Here is a 23,230-nt window from a genome sequence, read left to right on the forward strand (position 1 = left end):
TGTTGTGTGGGTTTTTTTTTTTTTTTTTTTTTTTTCTTTTTTTGAGACAGAGTCTTGCTCTTGTCACCCAGGCTGGAGTGCAGTGGTGTGATCTTGGTGCACTATGACTTCCACCTCCCAGGTTCAGATGATTCTTTTGCCTCAGCCTACCAAGTAGCTGAGACTATAGGCTTGTGCCACCATGCCTGGCAAATTTTTGTATTTTTAGTAGAGACGGGGTTTCACCATATTGGTCAGGCTGGTCTTGAACTCCTGACCTCATGATCCGCCCACCTCAGTGTCCCAAAGTGGTGGGATTACAGGTGTGAGCCACTGCACCTAGCGTTTTTTTGAGATGGGGTCTCTGTTGCCCAGGTTGGAGTAAAGTGGTGAGATCACCATGGCTCACTGCAGCCTTGACCTCTTGGGCAGAAACTGTTCTCCCACCTCAGCCTCCTGAGTAGCTGGGAGTATAGGCATGTGCCACCATGCCTGGCTAATTTTTAAATTTTTTTGTAGAGACAAGGTCTCACTATGTTGCTAGGCTAGTCTTGAACTTCTGGGCTAAAATCATCTTCCTGCCTTGGCCTCCCAAAGTGCTGGGATTACAGATGTGGGACACCATGCTTGGCTCATGTGTTTCTGGAATGGATTTATGATCTCAGTCAAACTCTTACTCTTGATGAACGATCTTCCCCGTGATGAAGAGCTTTGTATTTGAGGAAGCCTTTTCTATGTGGTATTTAGTATTCGTGTAGCTAATATTAGAAGATCTCTTTTGTGCTGTGTTTGTTGTAGGGGCTTAGAATATTTTGTTAGCAACATGAGAGCTTTACATTCATGTAGGTGTTTGGGGATGGGCAAACAAAAGTAAACTGATAATTTGAAATAAGAGTAAGTGTTAGGAAGACAAGCAAATGTTAAATTGATAGTGACTATGCACATATACTTCAACTATCAAAAATTAGGGACTGGGTTGGCCGGGCATGGTGGCTCACGCCTGTAATCCCAGCAATATGGGAGGCCAAGGTGGGTGGATCACGAGGTCAGGAGATTGAGACCATCCTGGCTAACATGGTGAAACCCCGTCTCTACTAAAAATACAAAAAATTAGCCAGGCGTGGTGGTGGGCTCCTGTAGTCCTAGCTACTTGGGAGCCTGAGGCAGGAGAATGGTGTGAACCTGGGAGGTGGAGCTTGCAGTGAGCCGTGATTGTGACACTGCGCTCCAGCCTGGGTGACAGAGTGATATTCCGTCCCCAAAAAAAAAAAAAAAATTGGGGCTGGGCATAGTGGCTCACGCCTGTAATCCCAGCATTTTCGGAGGCCAAGGCGGGTAGATCACTTGAGGCTAGGAGTTTGAGACCAGTCTGGCCAACATGGCAAAACCCTGTCTGTACAAAAAAATACAAAAATTAGTTGGGTGTGGTGGGGTGCGCCTGTAGTCCCAGCTCCTTGGGAGGCTGAGGCATGAGAATCGCTTGAACCCAGGAGGTGGAAGTTGCAGTGAGATAAGATCATGCCACTACACACACCTGGGGCAACAGAGCGAGACTCCATCTCAAATAAAATAAAATAAAGAGAAAAATTAGAGCCAGGTGAGGTGGCTCATATCTGTAATCCCAGGACTTGGTGAGGCTAGGGCAGGAGGATTGCTTGAGCCCAGTAGTTTAAGACCGGCCATATGCCTTGGCAATACAGCAAGACCCTGTCTCTACAAAAATAAATCATTAGCTGGGCACGGTAGGTCATGCCTGTAGTCCCAGATATTTGGAATGCTGAGGCAGGAGGATCGCTTCAACTCAGGAAGTAGAGGCTGTGGTGACCCCTATTCATGCTACTGCACTCCAGCCCTGACAAGAGAGTGAGACAGAAAAAAAAAATTAGTTATTCAAGGTTTAGAAGTAATGTAAATATTTTGTATCTTAGCTTTAAGAATTTGCTGTGTGAATTGGATATGCCCCATGGCTTGTTTTTTTTTTTTTTGAGATGGAGTCTCGCTCTGTCGTGCAGGCTGGAGTGCAGTGGTGCAGTCTCAGCTCACTGCAACCTCTCCCTCCCAGGTTCAAGCAGTTCTCCTGCCTCAGCCTCCTGAGTAGCTGGGATTACAGGTGCGCACCACCACGCCTGGCTAATTTTTGTGTTTTTAGTAGAGATGGGGTTTCTCCATGTTGGTCAGGCTGGTCTAAAACGCCCTACCTCAGGTGATCCACCTGCCTCAGCCTCCAAAGTGCTGGGATTACAGGTGTGAGCCACTGCGCCTGGCCACTTGCTTTATTTTTAAAGCTATTAAAATTTTAATCTTCTTAAGCACTCTGGAAATCCTTTTTTGTTTTCTTTTCTTTTGAGACAGGTCTCATTCTGTTGCCCAGGCTGGAGTGCAGTGGTGTGATCACAGCTCACTGCAGCCTTGACCTCCTTGTCTCAAACCATTCTCCTGCCTCAGCCTCCCAAGTAGCTAGGACTATTGGCAAATGCCACCATGCCTGGCTAATTTTTAAAAAAATTTTTTGTAGAGATGAGGTCTCCCTATGTTGCCCAGGCTGGTCTCACACTCTTGGGCTCAAGCAGTGCTACCGCCTCAACCTCCCAAAGTGCTGGGATTATAGGAATGAGTCACTGCACCCAGCCTGGAAGTCTTATCATAGTTAAGTGTATGACCCAAATGAAAGATCTGGATTCTTATTTAGCTTTTAAGAAAATTCGTATTAACTTTTATTGCAGAATAATTGTGCCACATAAAGTATTTTAAAGAATAACATTGTGATTAACGTTATAATTTGCAGTATTTCTTATAGACTGATATCTCCAGTTAGCAACCCCTGTGTGAGACTAGAAGAATCTGTATCTTTGTAAAAAAATTTTGATATGGATTCTTTTGAAAATCAGGATAGTAAAAGCATTTATGGCAATGTATTTGTATACACAAGGTTTATCTAAGATTACAGTTTTTTTTTTTGAGACAGAGCCTCACTCTGTTGCCCAGACTGGAGTGTGATGGTGTGATCTCGGCTCACTGCAACTTCACCTCTTGGCTTCAAGCGATTCTCATGCCTCAACCTCCTGAGTAGCTGGGATTACAGGCGCCTGCCACCATGCCTGGCTAATTTTTTTTGTATTTTTAGTAGAGATGGGGTTTCACCACATTGGCCCGGCTGGTCTCGAACTCCTGACCTCAGGTGATTCACCTGCCTCAGCCTCCCAAAGTGCTGGGATTACAGGTGTGCATCCAGCCAATTACAGATGATTTAACTGGGCTTTTTGAAAATTTCCATGTTGTCTTTGTAGGAAAATCATCTCTGGTTCTTTATAGTTTCATCATTGTAGATCTAAAAAGAAATGAATGCCTTTTGGAGGTTAGAAACACTATTTAAGGGAAATTATGAATAATAAAGCTTTCTGCAAGAACAGTTTTATTGTTTCTTAATTAATGGTTTATTGGGAGAAGTGACTTACTCCATTGTGCATTAGATTGGAAATTGTCTTGAATCCAGTGTTTAGAGAACAGATTGCAAGCCTACATGATGATCTGTACTCTTCAGAAGTATCTTATGCAGCTTTTTTAAATGAATCAATATTTCTTAAAATACTTTAATTATAGCAATTAATGAGTCAGAAATCATTATTTCTCAACAAATTGACTGTTGGTGTTCCTCAAAGTTATAATTAAGAGTTATTCAGCCTGGATGACCTAAGGAGACCTCATCTACAAAGAGATGGAGTCTCTTTGTGGGTGTAGTGGTGCACACCGTAGTCTCAGTTGCTTGGGAGGCTGAGGTGGGAGGGTTGCTTGGGCCCAGGAGGTGGAGGCTGCAGTGAGCTGTGATTGTGCCCCTGCTTTCTAGCCTGGGAGACAGAATGAAACCCTGTCTCAAAACAGAAAAGAAAAAGACTTACTGCTCTAGGACAGTGTTTTTCAAATTTTGTGAAACATAGTAATGTACTTTTTTTTAAAACCTTGAAACCCAGTCCATACATTGTATGTATGAAAAAGAAGTTTTAAAAACACTGTTTACTCTTAGTGCAATTCATTCTGATACTTTTTTACTTTATTTCTTTTTTAAAATGCTGGTTCAGTGTACTAAGTTGATTTTATTCAGCCACAGTTTTTAAAAAGTTGTTGACTTTTACTTTCAGAGATATTGAAAAAAAAGCTTTACAATTTTTTTTTTTTTTTTTTTTTTGAGATGGGGTCTCGCTCTGTCGCCCTGGCTGGAGTGCAGTGGCCCGATCTCAGCTCACTGCAAGCTCCGCCTCCCGGATTTACGCCATTCTCCTGCCTCAGCCTCCCGAGTAGCTGGGACTACAGGCGCCCGCCACCTCGCCCAGCTAGTTTTTTGTATTTTTTAGTAGAGACGGGGTTTCACCGTGTTCGCCAGGATGGTCTCGATCTCCTGACCTTGTGATCCGCCCATCTCGGCCTCCCAAAGTGCTGGGATTACAGTACAATTTTTTTTTTGAGACTGAGTTTTGCCTGTTGCCCAGGCTGGAGTGCAGTGACGCGATCTCAGCTCACTGCAACGTCTGCCTCCTAGGTTCAAGAGATTCTCCTGCCTCAGCCTCCCGAGTAGCTGGAATTACATGGACTTGCCACCATGCCCAGCTAATTTTTTGTATTTTTGGTAGAGATGGGGTTTCACCATGTTAGCCAGGCTGGTCTCAAACTCTTGACCTCAGGTGATCCACCCATCTCGGCCTCCCATAGTGCTGGGATTACAGGTATGAGCCACTGCACCTGACCTAAAATCTATTTATTTTAAAAATATATATGAAAAAATAGAGACAGAGTCTCATTATGTTGCCCAGGCCGGTCTCGAACTCCTGAGCTCAAATGATCCTCCCTGACTTGGTTTCCCAAGGTGCTGGCATTACAGGCATGAGCCACTCTGTCTGGGCTAAAATTTATTTTTATTTAAAAGTATTTGACTGCAGGCTGGGCAACATAGTGAGACCCCTTCTGTAAAGATATATGTGTGCATATATATATATGTGTATATATATATGCTGAGTGTGGTGGCACATGGCTGTAGTCCTGGCTGGTTGGGAGTTTGAGGCAGGAGGATTGCTTCAGCGCAGGAGTTCGAGGTTGCCGTGAGTTATGATTATGTCACTGCATTCCGGCCTGGGTGACAGAATGAGACCTTGTCACTTAAAAAAAAAAAGAAAAATATTTCCTTTTTAAATTTTTCATTGCTAGTGTGTAGAAATGCAACTGATTTTTGTATGTTGATTTTGTATCCTATAACTTTGCCGAATGTGTTTCTTAACTGACAGGTTTTTTGTGTATGGAGTCTTTAGGGTTTTATACATGCCGACAGATGTAATCTTCTTCCTCTCTAATCTGGATTCCTTTAATTTCCTTTTTTATGTCTAATTACTTTCACTAGAACTTACAGTACTATGTTTAATAGAAGTGGCAAAAGTGGACACCTTGACCTGGCGTGGCGGCTGATGCCTGTAACTTCAGTACTTTGGGAGGCCGAGGTGGGAAGATAGCTTGTGCTCAGGAGTTCAAGACCATCCTGGGAAATACAGGGAGACCTTGTCTTTTAAAAAAAAAGTGGACATCTTTTTCTTGATCTTAAGGGAAAACCTTTGAGTCTTTCACTGTTGAGTATGATATTAGCTGTGAGTTTTCATAAATGGCCTTTATTATGCTGATGTTTCCTTCTATTTCTAGTTTATAGTTTTTTCATTATAAGGTATTGACTTGTCAACATTTTTTTGGTATCAGTTGCAGTGGTCATGTGGCATGTTGAACTATCTTTGAATTCCTGAAATACAATTTATTTAGTCATGATGTATAATCCTCTTATGCTGCTGAATTCTTTTTCCTAGTATTTTGTTGAGGATTTTTATAACTATAGTCATTAGTGATATATTGGTCTATAGTTTTCTTTTCTCATAGTGTCTTTAGCTTTGGTAATGCTGGCATCATAAAATGAGTTAGGAAGTGTTACTTCCCAGTCAGTTTTTGGGAGGAGTTTTGAGAAGGATTGGTGTTAATTCTTCTTTATTTTATTTAATTATTTAAAGAGATGGGTCTGGTTTTGTTGCTTAAGTTGTCTCGAACTCCTAGCCTCAAGTGATCCTCCTGCCTCAGCCTCTCAAATTGTTGGGATTACAGATGTAAGCCACTGTACCTGGCTTTAATTCTTCTTTAGATGTTTTGTAGAATTTACTAGTGAAGTCATCATGTCCTGGGTTTTTCTGTTTTGAGAAGTTTTTGATTATTGATTCAATTTCCTTGCTACTTATAGGTCTGTTTAGTTTTTCTGTTTATGAGTCAGTTTTGGTAGATTTGTCCATTTTATCTTGGTTATCCAATTTGTTGTACAATTGTATATGGTATTCTCTTATAAATCTTTTTATTTCTATAAAGTTGATAGTAATGAGGCCTGTTTCATTTCTGATCCTAGTAATTTGACTCCTCTCTTTTATTCTTGACCGGTCTTGCCAAAACTTTGTCAATTTTGTTGATCTTGGTAAAGAACTTGTAGTTTCATTGACTTTCTGTATTTTTCTGTTCTCTATTTCATTTTTCTCCACTATAATCTTTATTATTTCTTTTGCTAGCTTTCAGTATTGTTTTTTTCTAGTGTCATATAGAATAAGGCATAGTTAGGCCTACTTCCGAATTTGATTTGAGATCTTTCTTCTTTTTTAATTGTATGTGTTTGCAGCTATAAATTTCATTCTGTCTGGGTGCAGTGCCTCACGCCTGTAATCCCAGCGCTTTGGGAGGCCGAGGTGAGTGGATCACCTGAGGTCAGGAGTTTGAGAGCAGCCTGGGCAACATGGTGAAACCCCATCTCTGCTAAAAATACAAAATTAGCCAGGTGTGGTGGCGTGTGCCTGTAGTCCCAGCTATTTGGGAGGCTGAGGCAGGAGAATCACTCAAACTCAGGAGGCAGAGCTTGCAGTGAGCCGAGATTGTGCCATTGCACTCCAGCCTAGGCAACAAGACCAAAGCTGCATCTCAAAAAGAAAAATAAATAAATAAATAAATTTCATTTTAACCACCGCCTTTGCTGCATTCCATAGGTTTTGGTATGGTTGTGTTTTCATTTGTCCAAAGTGACTTTCTAATTTCCCTTGTGATTTCTTTGACTCATTAGTTATTCAAGAGTGATGTTTAATTTCCATGTATTTGTGAATATTATAGTTTTCTATTGTTGATTTCTAGTTTCATTGTGTTGTGACTAGAAAAGATTGTGAGATTTCAATCATTTTAAAAAATTTATTAAGACTTATGGCCTAACATATGGTTTACTCTGGAAAAAAAAAAAGGTAAAAGAACATGGAAAAAGTTCTATGTGTACTCGAGAAGATTGTGTAATCTGCTGTTGTTGGGTGGAGTTTTCTGTTTACATCTTTTAGGTTCAATGTCTTATAGTGTTGTTCATGTTCTCGATTTCCTTTTTTTTTTTTTTTTTTTGAGACGGAGTCTTGTGCTGTCACCCAGGCTGGAGTGGCCGGATCTCAGCTCACTGCAAGCTCCGCCTCCCGGGTTTGCGCCATTCTCCTGCCTCAGCCTCCCGAGTAGCTGGGACTATAGGCGCCCGCCACCTCGCCCGGCTATTTTTTTTTGTATTTTTTAGTAGAGACGGGGTTTCACTGTGTTATCCAGGATAGTCTCGATCTCCTGACCTCGTGATCCACCCGTCTCGGCCTCCCAAAGTGCTGGGATTACAGGCTTGAGCCACCGCGCCTGGCCACGTTCTCTATTTCCTTATTGATCTTCTGTCTGGTTGTCTTAATCGTAATTGAAAGTGAGGGCTATAGAGTTTTTGTTTGCATAGTGAAGAAGTTCTGAAAATAGATACTATACCGGTAATAGTTATTTAACATTGTGAATGTACTTAGCCCTACTGAATTATACTCTTAAAAATGGTTAAACTATTGGATGTAAAATAAGGAATCCGAACTCTAAGAAAAGTCCAAGATTCTATGAAAAAACAAAAATTATAGTTACGGAATTTAAAAACTTAGTAAATGAGCTGGGTATAGGGATGCATGCTTATAGTCTCAGTTGCTCAGGAGGCTGAGGCAGGAGGATCCCTTGAGGCCAGGAATTCAAGATCAGCCTGGGCAACAAAGTTGAGACACCTGTCTCTATGAGTTAGAGTGAAGTTTAGACAGAGCTGAAGATACAATTAATGGACTGGAAGATCTGACAGGATAACTAATAATGAAGCTCCTAGAAATAAGAAATGAAAAGTATAAAAGAAGTTGAAACATGGACTAGAATTAGAAAGTTCAGAATATCTAAAGGGAGTTTCAGGTAGAAGGAGTAGAGAGATGAGAAAGGACAAAGGCATATTCAGAGAGATGACAGCATTCAGAGAGATGACAGTAGAATTTTAAAAATTAATGAAAGACATCACCATTCAGATTCAGGAAGTACAGTGAAGATTACCAAAGAGGAGATCTTAAAAGCAACTAGAGTGAAAAAAATTCCTGCAAATAATCAAACAGAGCAGACTTTGCCACAGTGGCAGTAGAGGTCAGAAGACAGTAGAAAATATCCTCAGTGTCTGTTTGTAAACATAGGGCTATTTTTTTTTTTTTTAAATTGAGTCAGAGTTTTGCTCTGTCACCCAGGTTGGAATGCAGTGGTCTGATGTCAGCTCACTGCAACTCTGCCTCCTGGGTTCAAGTGATTCTCCTGCCCCAGCCTCCTGAGCAGCTGGGATTATAGGCATGTGCCACCACACCCAGATAATTTTTGTGTTTTTAGTAGAGATGTGGTTTTGCCTTGTTGACCAGGCTGGTCTCAAACTCCTGATCTCATGTGATCCACCCGCCTCCGCCTCCCAAAGTGCTGGGATTACAGGCATGAGCCACCGTGCCTGGCCTGTAAACCTCGAACTGTTAATCAAAAGAAACAGTTTAGGAGGACAAAAGGTGGAACAGAATTCTTCATAACATGTCAGTGGAAGATAATAGATAGAATTAATATTTTAAGTTTCTTACACTGTTTGGAAAAAGGGCACAAAGAGATATGCTGAAAATACATGGTAAATATATTCTGTATCAGTAGAAATTTTACAACAAAATTTCCAAAAATGTGTTCTTCAGAGTAGATTTTTTTTTTTTTTGAGAGACAGTCTTGCTCTGTCACCTAGGTTGGAGTGCAGTGGCACAATCTCAGCTCACTGCAACCTCCGCCTCCCAGGTTCAAGCGATTCTCATGCCTCAGCCTCCTGAATAGTTGGAACTACAAGCACGCGCTTCTGTACTCAGCCAATTTTTGTAATTTTAGTAGAGACGAGGTTTCACCATGTTGGCCAGGAGGCTGGTCTTGAGCTCCTGACCTCAAGTGATTCACCAGCCTTGGCCTCCCAAAGCGCTAGGATTACAGGCATGAGCCACCATGCCCAACCCATAGTAGGAATTTTTAAACAATGGTAAAAACTTTTGGTAATATATAGGAGAATGAGCTGATGACTCTTTTGAAGAATTTAAGAAAAAGAAAATATTAAGTTTTAAAAAAATTTAAAAATTGTTATTATTATTATTATTATTATTATTTTTGAGACAAAGTTTTGTTCTTGTTGCCCAGGCTGGAGCACAGTGGCACAATCTCGGCTCACTGCAGCCTCCGCCTTCCGGGCTCTGATTCTCCAGCCTCAGCCTCCTGAGTCGCTGAGATTACAGGCACCCGCCACCATGCTGGCTAATTTTTGCATTTTTATTAGAAACGGGGTTTCACCATGTTGACCAGGCTGGTCTCAAACTCCTGACCTCAGGTGATCCACCCTCCTTGGCCTCCCAGAGTGCTGGGATTACAGGTGTGAGCCACCATGCCCAGCCAGTATTTTTTTTTATTTTTAAATTTATTTTTATTTTTATTCTTTTTAGGGGTGGGGTCTCGCTTTGTCACTCAGGCTGGAGTGCAGTGGTGCAGTCCTAACTCACTGTAGCCTTGAACTCCTGGGCTCAAGTGATCTTCCTGCCTCAGCCTCCCAAGTAGCTTCAACTACAGGTGTCCACCACAATGCCCAGCTAATTTTTAAATTTTTTTTGTGTGTGGAGATGGGGTCTTGCTATGTTGCCTAGGCTGGTTTCAAACTCCTGACTTCAAACACCTGACTTCAAGTGATCCTCCTGCATTGGTCTCCCAAAGCGTTAGGATTACAGGCATGAGCCACTGCTCCCAGCCTTAAGTACGCTTATAAGAAAATTAAGAATTTGGCCGGGTGCGGTGGCTCACACCTATAATCCCAGCTCTTTGGGAGCTGAGTGGGAGGCGGGTGGATCCCCTGAGGTCAGGAGTTCAAGACCAACCTGGCCAACATGGTGAAACGCCATCTCTACTAAAAATACAAAAATCAGCTGGGCATGGTGGTGTGCACCTGTAATCCCAGCTACTCAGGAGGCCAAGGCAGGAGAAAACGCTTGAACCTGAGAGGCAGAGGTTGCAGTGAGTCGAGATTGCGCCACTGCACTCCAGCCTGGGTGACAGAGCAAGACTGTGTCTCAAAAAAAAAAAGAACTTTTGTTTAGCAAAAGACACTGGCAAAAGCAAGAGTACTTCACAGAAGCAAAAACCTGAATGGTCAACACATAAATGAAAAAATGCGGAACTTACTTAATAACCAAGGAAATTCAAATTAAATGAAAGGCTATTTTTACACCCATCAGACTGATAGTGGTAGTGTTGGCAAAGATGTGGAAAAAGGAAGAGAAATTTTATTCACTATGGGTGGAAATGTGAATTGTTGCGATCACTTTGGAAAAGTTTGGCCTCATCTAGTAAAGTTGAGCATGCACATACCCTATGACCTAGCAGTTCTGTTCCTAGGTTTGTATGTTAGATACTTGGCTAGCACAAACATAGTTTATATCATCATTATTGGTCAAGCCAATAAAATAGCAGAGTATGGCAGTGAAGAGCATCTGTAGGGTTACACTGTCTAGGTTCACATCCTAGCTCTGCCACTAACTAGTTTTGTAACTTTTGGTTCATTAGCCTCATTGTGATTCATTTTCCTCATCTGTAAATACAGTACCTGCCCAATCTACAGGCTTGATATGAGTATGAGATAAATTAATATTTGTAGCCTGTCTTGAGTGCTATTTAAGTGTGCTACATGCAGCAATATAGATGAATCTAAAAAACATATGCTGAGTAAAAAATAAGTTGCAGCAGAATATATACACTATCATAATTTATGTAGTTCAAAGGCATATAGCAGTTAACAAAGTTTAACAAGAAAATTCTTGAAATTTAGGAGTGTTTAAACCTCCTTGCAGGAGGTGGCATAAGGAGGGGTACATTGGAGGTTTCTATGTCTTTAAAAATTTTTTTATTTTTAAATTTGTGATCTGGAAAAGGTAAAAGAATTTTAATGTATTATTTATTTTTATTTAATGTTTTTATCAATCTTGGCCTACAGAAAGTTTCTATTTCTTAAGCTGGGCAGTAGGACATAGGTGATTTTCAAGTTCTTTGGACCATGCATGTTTGTATGTATTATATTTCATAATAAAAGGTAATTAGAAATAAGTTTGGGAGGCCAGGCATGGTCGCTCATGCCTATAATCCCAGCACTTTGGGAGGCTGAGGTGGGCGGATCACTTGAAGTCAGGAGTTCGAGACCAGCACAGCCAACATAGTGAAACCCCGTCTCTACTAAAAAATAAAAAAATTAGCCGGCTGTGGTGGCACATGCCTATAGGCCAAGGTACTCAGGAGGCTGAGGCAGGAGAATCGCTTGAACCTGGGAGACAGAGGTCGCAGTGAGCCAAGATTACAACACTGCACTCCAGCGTGAGCGACAGAGTGAGACTTTGGCTTAAAAAAAAAAAAAAAAAAAAAAAGAAGGTTCTGGTATGTGGGGCCTAAATTAATATATTATTGTGAGTTTCTATGAGGGTTACTTTCAGTGATCCCCAGTTGATATGGCGCCTTTTGGAAGTTAACATGTAGATTAGGACTATATTCTGGAGATTGTTAATTTTTAGCTTGAGTTTTATTTATCTTTTAATTATTTTTTTCTGACTGCAAAAACCTAAAAGAGATAGATTGAGTTTTATTGGCTGAATAGGCTTCTTTTGCACAGATACTTTATATAACTAAGGAACCTATTAGATGGTGTAGTAGTGCTTTTTTTACACTTATGAACATTGAAATATTAAAATTTTTTTCATGAGACTGAAATCTTTGCTTATATTGTTAATCATGAACGTGGACTTTTTCCGAAATGTACTATTTAATTTCCTTTACTATAGGAGGGCATTGTCGAGAATCTTTTCAAATGGGCCCGAGAGGCTGATCAACCATTGAGGACATACTCTACTGGACTGTTAGGAGGTGCTATGGAAAATCAAGACATTGCTGCCAACTATAGAGATGAAAATTCACAGCTGGTAAGGACTGTATTAGAATAAATTTTTGTATAAGATGGGAGAGTATTCACAAATTCTTTGTTACCTGAATCTGAATAAGTAGATCATATTGATTACCTTGTACTGGAGCATGGCTATAATTTCAATATTAGTTTCCGTAAGAGTTTTTAAAAATAGAAAATATCTGCCTTTTTTTTTTTTTGGAGACGGAGTTTTGCTTTGTTGCCCAGTTTGGAGTGCAGTGATGCGATCTTGGCTCATTGCAACCTCCGCCTCCCGGGTTCAAACAATTCTCCTGCCTCAGCCTCCTGAGTAGCTGGGATTACAGGTGCCCGCTACCATGCCTGGCTAATTTTTTGTGTTTTTAGTAGAGACAGGGTTTCACTATGTTGGTCGGCCTGGTCTCGAACTCCTGATCTCATGATCCACCCACCTAGGCCTCCCAAAGTGCTGGGATTACAAGCGTGAGCCACCGTGTTTGGCATAAAATAGCTACTTTTAATCTTGTCAAGGATGATGACGTTGTATGCCAATAAAGAATAGTAACATTCTCTGTTTCCCTTTCTACCATTTGTGTTATGAAAATTTTCAAATGTGTAGTAAAATTGAAAGCATTTTACAGTGAACAACTACATATATACATCACCTAAATTGATTGTGAACACTTATAATATCCATCCATCTGCCCTTTTTTTCCCCCTCCCCCCCATCAACTTTTATTTTAAGTTCTGGGGTACCTCTCCTGGATGTGCACATTTATTACATAGGTAAACATGTGTCATGGTGATTTGCTGCACAGATCAACCCATCACCTAAGTAATAGGCCCAGCATCCATTAGCTCTTCCTCCTGATTCTCTTCCCACTCCCCTTCGACAGGCCCCAGTGTGTGGTGTTCCCCACAATGTATCCCTGTGTTCTCATCATTCATTTCCCACTTGTAAGTGAGAACATGCAGTGTTTAGTTTTCTTTTCCTGTATTAGTTTGGTGAGAATAACAGCTTCCAAGTGCCCTTCCTTTTATCTATCCACTATTCTAATTTAAAAAATGCAATTCAAAGTAAAGTGCACACATAATCCCTCTCTTTTTTTGAGACGGAGTTTCACTCTTGTTGCCCAAGCTGGATCACTGCAACCTCTGCCTCCCGGGTTCAAACGATTCTCCTGCCTCAGCCTCCCCAGTAGCTGGGATTACAGGCGAGCGCCTCCATGCCCGGGAAATTTTTTGTATTTTTGGTAAAGACGGGGTTTCACCATGTTGGCCAGGCTGGTCTCCAACTCCTGGTCTCAGGTGATCCACCCATCTTGGCCTCCCAAATTACTGGGATTACAGGTGTGAGCCACTGCGCCTGGCCATCCCTCTCTTTTTAAAATGAAACACAGTACCACTTTATAGGGTTGGCGCAAAAAGTAAGTACTTAAGAAGTTAAAAAAAAAAAAAAGAACTTGAAAAATGATAATGTAGTTATGTATAATATAGATGGCAATATCTAATGGAATACAACCAGCAGTAGATAAAAGTTTGAGAAACTTTCATGTTTGGTTTTCAACGACACATTAGAAAAATCATGAATATATCTAATTTCTGCCTCTTCAGGTGTGGTGGTCCAGGTCAAGTTGACCCAAACAGATCAGTTGTCAATGATGTATTTTATGTGCAAATCTTCTGGTTTGGGTTCTCTGGAAAATTTTATGAGGAATAATACTTAGCTGTTACTTATTTCATCAATTTGTAGGAATCAAAGCAACATATTTATCAAATTGTTGCTGTTACCAGGTATTGGGCTCACTATGTGAGTCTCCAGTTATGTGGAAATAAGAATTGTTAAGGATTACTTAATCCTTAATAAAGAGGCACCCCATTTTTCTCCAATTATCTGTTGATAGGTGGCAATAGTGCTTCGAAGACTGAGGGAGCTACAGCTACAGGAAGTGGCTTTGCGGCAGGAAAACAAGCGTCCCAGTCCACGGAAGCTCTCTTCTGAACCCCTTTTGCCTCTGGATGAGGAGGCTGTGGATATGGACTATGGTGACATGGCTGTAGATGTAGTGGATGGAGACCAAGAGGAAGCTTCTGGAGACATGGAGATCTCCTTTCATCTTGATTCAGGCCACAAGACCAGTAGCAGAGTGAACTCAACAACCAAACCTGAGGATGGAGGATTAAAGAAAAACAAGTCAGCAAAACAGGGTGACAGAGAGAACTTTAGGAAAGCCAAGCAAAAGTTGGGTTTCTCATCTTCTGATCCAGATCGCATGTTTGTTGAGCTGTCTAACAGCAGCTGGTCAGAAATGTCCCCCTGGGTGATTGGCACCAATTATACCCTTTATCCTATGACTCCTGCTATCGAGCAGCGACTCATTCTCCAGTATTTGACCCCTCTAGGAGAGTATCAGGAGGTAAGCTTATTGGGAAGAGTACTGTTCACACATAGGAATTATTGTGTTCATTTCTCTGGCATTTTATGGTAGCATTTTATACAAAGATATATTCTAACTCTGCCACAAACAAGACTTTGCATGAAACTGGTCAAGTCTTATGCAGGTTGTTCCTGATATGGTCTGTTTGATTACAGTGCGTGTATACATTTATCTTCATAGGGAGGGAGGAAGAGGTGTGTCATTTCTTTAGGCTTCTATCCTCAAAGAGTGGAATAGGAAATACATGAAAATAAAACCAAAATTTAAGACTTGTATTTGGTCTTCGTTTCAGCTGCTTCCCATATTCATGCAACTTGGATCACGGGAGCTAATGATGTTCTATATTGACCTGAAGCAAACTAATGATGTCCTGCTTACATTTGAGGCACTAAAGGTAAAGTTCTTAAAAATATTGGGTCACTGGGGATCTTTTAAAAACTTTATTTTTTTTTAAATTTATTTTTTTAAGATGGAGTCTCACTCTGTTGCCCAGGCTGGAGTGCAGTGGCGCGATCTCGGCTCACTGCAACCTCCGCCTCCCAGGTTCAAGTGATTCTCCTGCCTCAGCCTCCTGAGTAGCTGAGATTACTGGCACATGCCACCTTGTGTGGCTGATTTGTATGTTTTTAGTAGAGACGGAGTTTCACCATGTTGGCCAGGCTGGACTCGAGCTCCTGACCTCAAGTGATCTGCCCGCCTTGGCCTCCCACAGTGCTGGGATTACAGGCGTGAGCCACCACACCTGGTGAAGCTTTATTTATTTATTTTTAGAGATAGGTCTCACTCTGTCATCCAGGCTGGGGTGCAATGGGGTGATCATAGCTCACTGTGGCCTTGACCTCCTAGGCTCAAGCAATCCTCCTGCCTTAGTCTCCTGAGTGAGACAAGTGCATGCCACCATGCTTAGCTAATTTTTAAAAAATTTTTGTAGAGACAGTCTTACTATGTTGCCCAGGCTGGTCTTAAACTAGACTGAAGCAATCCTTCTGCTTTGGACTCCCAGAGTACTAGGATTATAGGTATGAGCCACCATACCCTGTGTCAGTGACCATTTTATTGACAGAGATGTGCCTGTGTGTTTTAGCATGTAATTTCTCTGCATTATATTGCTCAGGATATTTCTATAGCCAGATGCATCAGAATAGTAACAATCAAAACATTCTTGTTTAGATAGAAGAGAGGAGGCTTACTGTGTATTTCTACAGAAACTTAGGTGTTAATCTAAAGAGCTAAGTGTTGAGATAAAAAGTGGATCTAGACATGGGTTGGCCTCCTTTATTGTGGCTGAATAGGAGAGGAAAAATATGAAATAGTGCTTGCTTATGCCCTACTTTTTAGATATTACCTGTATCAGCTAACAACAATTTTTTCTTTTTTTCTTTTTTGAGATGGAGTCTTGCTCTGTCGCCCAGGCTGGAGTGCAGTGGCGTGATTTCTGCTCACTGGAACCTCCGCTTCCTGGGTCAAACAGTTCTCCTGCCTCAGCCTCCTGAGTAGCTGGGATTATAGGCACCCGCCACCATGCCTGGCTAACTTTTTGTATTTTTAGTAGAGATAGGGTTTCACCATGTTGGCCAGGTTGGTCTCGAACTCCTGACCTCAAATGAACCACTCACCTTGGCCCCCCAGAGTGTAGGGATTACAGGTGTGAGCCATCACGCTCGGCCACAAAAATTTTTTCTAAACTATGTACATATTGTATATGTTAAATTACCTAGGGGTAACAAAATATAAACTAGAAAATGAGTAATGAAATAGCAGACAGAATTAGCTGGCCATGATGGCAGGTAGCTGTAATCCTAGCTACTCAGGAGGCTAAGGTGGGAGAATTGCTTGAACTTGGGAGGCGGAGGTTGCAGTGAGCAGAGATGTGCCATTGTACTCCAGCCTGGGCAACAGAGTGAGACTCCATCCCAAAAAAAAAAAAAAAAAGGGTCGCAGACAGGCCAGGCACATTAGCTCACGCCTATAATCCCTGCATTTTGGGAGACTGAGGCAGGAGGATAGCTTGAGCCCAGGAGTTTGAGACCAGCTTGGTCAACATGGGAGACCTGGTCTCTACAAAAAATATAAAAATTAGCCTGGCGTGGTATCTTGCGCGTGTAATTCCAGCTACTCAGGAGGCTGAGGCATGAGCATCACTTGAACTCGGGAGGCGGAGATTGCAGTGAGCCAAGATCACTAGGATGAGCCTGAGCGACAGGGCGAGACTCTCTCGGAAAAAAACAAGACAGGCAGACCCTAATTCAGTAAAGGTTGCAAAGGAGCTAAACATAGGAGGGCAACTAAGTCTAATTCACAAGGTCCACACTTAATTCAAGGTGACTGCTGATCTGAATGGAGAGAGAGAGTTGAATGAATAACAATGTAGCTGTCATACAGTTCTCTTCAACAGGTAACTGTTGAGAGATGAGGTCATTAAAATTACTTTTTTAAAAAAATGTATAACACTTTGTCCGGTGCAGTGGCTCATGCCTGTAATCCCAGCACTTTGGGAGGCTGAGGCAGGTGGATCACCTGAGGTCGGGAGTTCGAAACCAGCCTGACCAACATGGAGAAACCCCGTTTCTACTAAAAATACAGAATTAGCTGGGTGTGGTGGTACATGCCTGTAATCCCAGCTACTCAGGAGGCCGAGGCAGGAGAATCGCTTGAACCCAGGAGTCGGAAGTTGTGGTGAGCTGAGCTCCTGCCATTGCACTCCAGCCTGGGCAATAACAGCGAAACTCTGAAACTCCCTGTCTAAAAAAAAAAAAAAAAATAGTATAACATAAACAACATTGTAACAATCCTGAAAGCCCAAAAGAAAATAATATTCAGTCTCGCTTATAATAAAATAACTTTTTATTTTTGTGCTTCATTGTAATCTTTAATAGACACAGTTGCTTTGAAAATAATTGTTAGCTAGACTTTACAGTTCAGCTTCACTTGTATCCTAAGAATGTTTACATGTAGCTATATGATTGTTCTATACAAATTAGATGCTCTGTAATTTTCTTAGTTTTGTGATATACCTGTGCTGTTTCATTTTTTTGTTACAGGGGACATTGCAGTGAACATCTTTGCATATAATTTTGAGGGTTTTTTTTTTTTAAATTTCTACTGCTTAAAACAGGGACTGGTATATGGTAAGCAATCAACAAATAGTAGTCACTTAGTAACTGAATGAATTCCCTTAATATTTGTTTGTTGAACCATGGAAATAAGGATTTTCATGAAAAACTGAAGTTACTCTGCTAGGCTAAAGTTTAATTTTAAAGTGAAATTACAGTTAAAGAAAAAAAAAAAAGCATAACCACTCCAAACTTTTAGTGAAATCTTGGGTATGCAGAAGTCAGAAAAGAATGAATGAATATGTAACAAGTAAAATTTTAAGATAAACGTGTAACAGGTATAAAATTAGCCAAGATTTGAATGGAACACAAAGATGATAAGTTACTTTGTTATATATAAGTGAGACTGAATATAACTTTTGTTTGGGTTTCTAGGATTGTTACAGTATTTTCTTTCTTTTTTCTTTTTTTTTTTTTTCTGGCATAGTGACTGGACTACAACAATGTTGTTTGTGTTATACATTTTATTTTATTTATTTTTTGTTATTTTTGAGGACAGGGTCTTACTCTGTCACCCAGGCTGGAGTGCAGTGGCGTGATCTTGGCTCACCGCAACTTCCACCCCCCAGACTCAAGCCATCCTCCTGCCTCGGCCTCCTGAGTAGCTTGGACCACAGGTGTGCACCACACTGCCCAGCTAATTTTTTGTATTTTTGGTAGAGACTGGGTTTCATTATGTTGCCCAAGCTAGTCTCGAACTCCTGGGCTCAAGTTTTCCATGTGCTACCCTCCCAAAGTGCTGGAATTATAGATGTGAGCAACCGTGCCCAGCCCCTGTTATACATTTTATAAGTAAGTAACTTTAATGGCCTCATCTCTCAGTAGTTACCTGTTGAGAACTGTATGGTAGCCACATTGTTATTCGTTCAACTGTATTGCTCCATTCAGATCAGCTTAGTCATCATGGGTAAGTGGGGACCTTGTGAGTTAGTCTTACTTGCTCTCCCATGTTCAGCCCTTTTGCAACCCAGGAAATAATTTCCCTTTAGTGAGTTTGGGGTCTTCTTGCTCTTTTTTTTTTTTTTTTTGACACGGTGTCTTACTCTGTCACCCGGGCTGGAGTGCAGTGGTGCTCTTTGCTCACTGCTACCTCCACTTCCCGAGTTTAAGCAGTTCTCCTGTCTCAGACTACCAAGTAGCTGGGACTACCGGTATAAGCCACTACACCCAGCTAATTTTTGTATTTTTAGTAGAGACAGGGTTTCACCATGTTTACCAGGCTGTTCTAGAACTCCTGATCTTAGGTGATCCGCCCGCCTCAGCCTCCCAAAGTGTTGGGATTACAGGCAAGGGCAACCGCACCTGGCCCTTTTTTTTTTTTTTTGACTGAGTCTTGCTCTGTCTCCCAGGCTGGAGTGCAGTGGTGTGATCTCGGCTTACTGCAACCTTTGCCTTCCGGGTTCAAGTAATTCTCATGCCTCAGCTTCCTGAGTAGCTTAGATTACAGACATGTGCCACCACGCCTGGCTACTTTTTAAATTTTTTGTGGAGACAGGGTTTCACCATATTGGCCAGGCAGGTCTCGAACTCCTGACCTCAAGGGTCTGCCTCAGCCTCCCAAAGTACTGGGATTGTGTGAGCCACTGCACCTGGCTCTTTCTTCTTTTTTTTTTTAAAGACACTCAAATATGTCAACTTTGTTATTTCTCTATACATACCTTTATTTGTACTGAAAATTGTAAAAATAGCACGAAGTTTCATCTTATTGCAGTCTAGATTTTTGAAAGCCAGAAAATCTCTTATACTCTAGCTAAACTACCCAATGCTCTCTTTACATTCTTTCCCCACAAGTGAGTTTGCTTCAGATTCTTGATGTTGGGTTTTGTCTCACTGACTTTGGGCTTCTAAAACACATGGGAATACTTTTGTCCTCTTGGTGCTTCTTTGGGTCAAATCAAACAGTAGAGCTAAAGTATACTGAAGTTACTCAAATACGTTCAAACTACGCAGATCCTTTATAAATTATTAGTATCATGGTAGGAAGGAAAAGATACAAGAAGAAAAATACATCGTAGAACTTATTTCAAAATTATCGGTATACAGTCTATCCTAGCATGGGGTAGCTTTTTCAACCTGCTACATAAAATTACTAGCAAGAAAGAAAAGTACAAGAATAAGGGTTATGGCTGACGTGGCTCAGTGTCATAATTCTGTATTCTAGCATCCTCAGAAGGATCTCATCAATTATACATGCAGAAACTGCAGCGATATCTGAATGGTCCACTACTTGATTCATTCTGAACTCTCTTAAGCCCATTGTTTGTTAGTTTTCTTTCAAGCCTAGGAACTCTGCTGAGTAACATGTATCTCAGTTTTGCCATCCTTTTCTTTCTACACAGACAGCAGTGTTCTTACCCCTCTCCTGTAGAGCAACTCATCTCTGACTTCCTGAGGATCACTGCTCCTGTATATTGTTGGGGTGAATTTTCTGGTAGATGGTAAGGGAATTCAGTACTAGGATGTGTAGTCAAGTTACTAAGGTTCTTTATCAAAGTCTTGAAGCAGAAGTTTTGAGAGGCCCCCAAATCGTCCTGGGAATTTTCTTCAGTGAGCATTTGTGAAAACTCTGGGGACCAAGGTTGGATCAAACTTTTGTGATGTGCCCATCGGTGATCTTGACACAACACTGTTCTTGCTTTTTCTTTAATCATCTTCTAGTTTATCTTCCCTTTGCCGAACTGCTTATTTTACTACCACTTGGTAACTTTATTTTTGTGTTTGTTCTTTACTGAACATTTATTGAGTGCTTTTTATGGGCCAGATGCTTATGTTCAGGTACGAGGGATACAAGGAGGCCAACGAATAAATAAATCAAGTCTTTGTCATTTTTTGTTTGTTAAGAGATACAGACATATAAACCTATAATTTTTTTCTTTTTTCTTTTTTTTTTGAGACAGAGTTTTGCTCTTGTCACCCAGGCTGGAGTGCAGTGGCACGATCTCTGCTCACTGCAACCCCGGCCTCTCTGGTTCAAGTGATTATCCTGCTTCAGCCTTCTGAGTAGCTGGGATTACAGGCATGTGCTAGCATGGGCGGCTAACTTTTGTAGTATTAGTAGAGGCTAGGTTTCACCATGTTGGCCAAAGTAGTATAGTTCCAAAGTATTTTGAAATGGAATAGAAATGAGGAAATTTGCCTTTCAACTTTCAGAAATTTCAAGTTTGGAGGAGGTCAGACATAATTAGAGTAATGTGTTTCTACATGTGGGATTTGGTGCGTGTGGTGTGTATATTAAGTGTGTAAGCTCATGGTTATACTTTGCACAGTGGGATGAAGCTGGAGGTCAAAGTTGTCTCCAGTGGCCCAACGATACTGCTTTCAGATACAATTTCTGGTCCTGAACAGGGTGCAGTGGAAGAAGGGATTAGGCAGTTGCTATTTTTTTTTTTTTTTTTTTTTTGAGATGGAGTCTCGCTCTGTCGCCCAGGCGGGAGTGCAGTGGCCGAATCTCAACTCACTGCAAGCTCCGCCTCCCGGGTTTACGCCATTCTCCTGCCTCAGCCTCCCGAGTAGCTGGGACTACAGGCGCCCGCCACCTCGCCCGGCTAGTTTTTTATATTTTTTTAGTAGAGACGGGGTTTCACCGGGTTAGCCAGGATGGTCTTGATCTCCTGACCTCGTGATCCGCCCGTCTCGGCCTCCCAAAGTGCTGGGATTACAGGCTTGAGCCACTGCACCCGGCCGGCAGTTCCTATTTTTATAGGTTTTTATGTGGAGAATTATAATGGGTGTCACATAGTTTAGCTGTGTCTTGCGGGAAGGAGTGTGTGGAAGTGTGGTAGAGTGTTGTGTAACAAACAAAAAGTAGGGTAATGATAGAAGGGATTTGAATTATATATAAGGGTTAGCCTGAGCCTGGTTGTTGAGAGAACTTTTTTGAAGAGGGCACATCCCTGTTTTTTTCCATTGACCTTAGTGAGATTTGTGCAGATATCAAATCATGTAATTACAAATCTATGTTGTTGGTACCTGGAAGATACCTTGATGTGAGAAACAGTAGGGGGAGCTCTAGCTTTCCCAAGGCCCTGTTTATGTTGGCCTAGGTTCAGAGTCATCAAGCAGCCTGCTGCTTGGATTATATTCTTTGCTCATAACATTGTGCAGGAGAGCCCACCCAGAGAGGCTAGTGGGACTTGAACAGGCAGTTAAAAAACCTTAAAAGATAACCTTTAAGACATCTATTTAAAATGCACATGGTTAGTTCTAAAAATATACTTGTTTAGATAATTTGCTCAAGATTCTTCTTTTGGGGATATATTGATCAATTTAAAGGAAGGCAGATTTTGGGAATTCATTAGTTGATGAGTCATTGAGCAAAAGCTAGGATATAGAGCTATTTATATTAAAAGGATTAAAATGGGAAGGTTAGCAAAAGTCCGTTAGGGAAGCTATTAAGTTGGTGCAAAAGTAACTGCAGTTTTTGCTATTGCTTTCAAAGGCAAAAACTGCAGTTTTTCACCAACCTAAATATGTAATAGTAAAATGGTTGTAGGGTTACTGATTGATTGATTGACTGACAGGGTCTTACTTTGTCACCCAGGCTGGAGTGCAGTGGTACAATTGATCCTAGCTCACTACAGCCTTGAACTCTCTGGCTCAAGCGATTCTCTTACCTCACCCTCCCAAGTAACTGGAACTACAGGCGTGTGCCACTGCATTTGGTTAATTTTTAAATTTTTTGTGGAGATGGGGTTGTGCTGTGTTGTCCAGGCTGGCCCTGAACTCCTGACTTCAAGCAATCTTTTCACCCTGGCCTCTCAAAGTACTAGAATTACAGGAATGAGACATGCCACCTGACCAATATCATTACTTATAGTAAATTTTTTTTTTTTTTTTTTTTTTTTGAGACAGAGTCTCCTTCTGTCGCCCAGGCTGGAGTGCAGTGGTGTAATCTTGACGCACTGCAACCTCTGTCTCCCGGGTTCCGGCAATCCTCCTGCTTCAGTCTCCCGAGTAGCTGGGATTACAGGCACCCACTACCATGTCTGGCAAATTGTTTGTATTTTTAGTAGAGACAGGGTTTCGCCATGTTGGCCAGGCTGATCTCGAACTCTTGACCTCAAGTGATCTGCCCACCTCGGCTTCCCAAAGTGCTGGGATTACAGGCATGAGCCGCCACACCCAGCCCTTATAGCAATATTTTTCACCTTCATAAAAAAATCAGGCTGGGCATGGTGGCTCACGCCTGTAATCCCAGCACTTTGGGAGGCCCCAGTGGGCGGATTACCTGAGGTCAGGAGTTCAAGACCAGCCTGGCCAACATGGTGAAACCCTGTCTCTACTAAAAAATACAAAAATTAGCTGGACGTGGTGGCAGGTGCCTATAATCTCAGCCATTCAGGTGGCTGAGGCAGGAGTATCGATTG

At 41.5% G+C, this 23,230-nt stretch overlaps 1 protein-coding gene across 4 annotated transcripts in view; it reads left to right on the plus strand.

The window, feature by feature from the left end:
- The window catches only part of DCAF1 (DDB1 and CUL4 associated factor 1), a 100,383-nt gene that overhangs the window by 37,120 nt on the left and 40,033 nt on the right, over positions 1–23,230 (plus strand). For all 4 annotated transcript variants that reach the window (XM_007984392.3, XM_007984388.3, XM_007984390.3 and 1 more), the window contains 3 exons: positions 12,216–12,353; positions 14,218–14,730; positions 15,044–15,145. In XM_007984392.3, coding sequence (XP_007982583.1) covers positions 12,216–12,353; positions 14,218–14,730; positions 15,044–15,145 — 753 coding nt within the window. The remainder of the gene's footprint in view (positions 1–12,215; positions 12,354–14,217; positions 14,731–15,043; positions 15,146–23,230) is intronic.

Source organism: Chlorocebus sabaeus, chromosome 22, assembly GCF_047675955.1.
Source record: "Chlorocebus sabaeus isolate Y175 chromosome 22, mChlSab1.0.hap1, whole genome shotgun sequence".
NCBI lineage: Eukaryota > Metazoa > Chordata > Mammalia > Primates > Cercopithecidae > Chlorocebus > Chlorocebus sabaeus.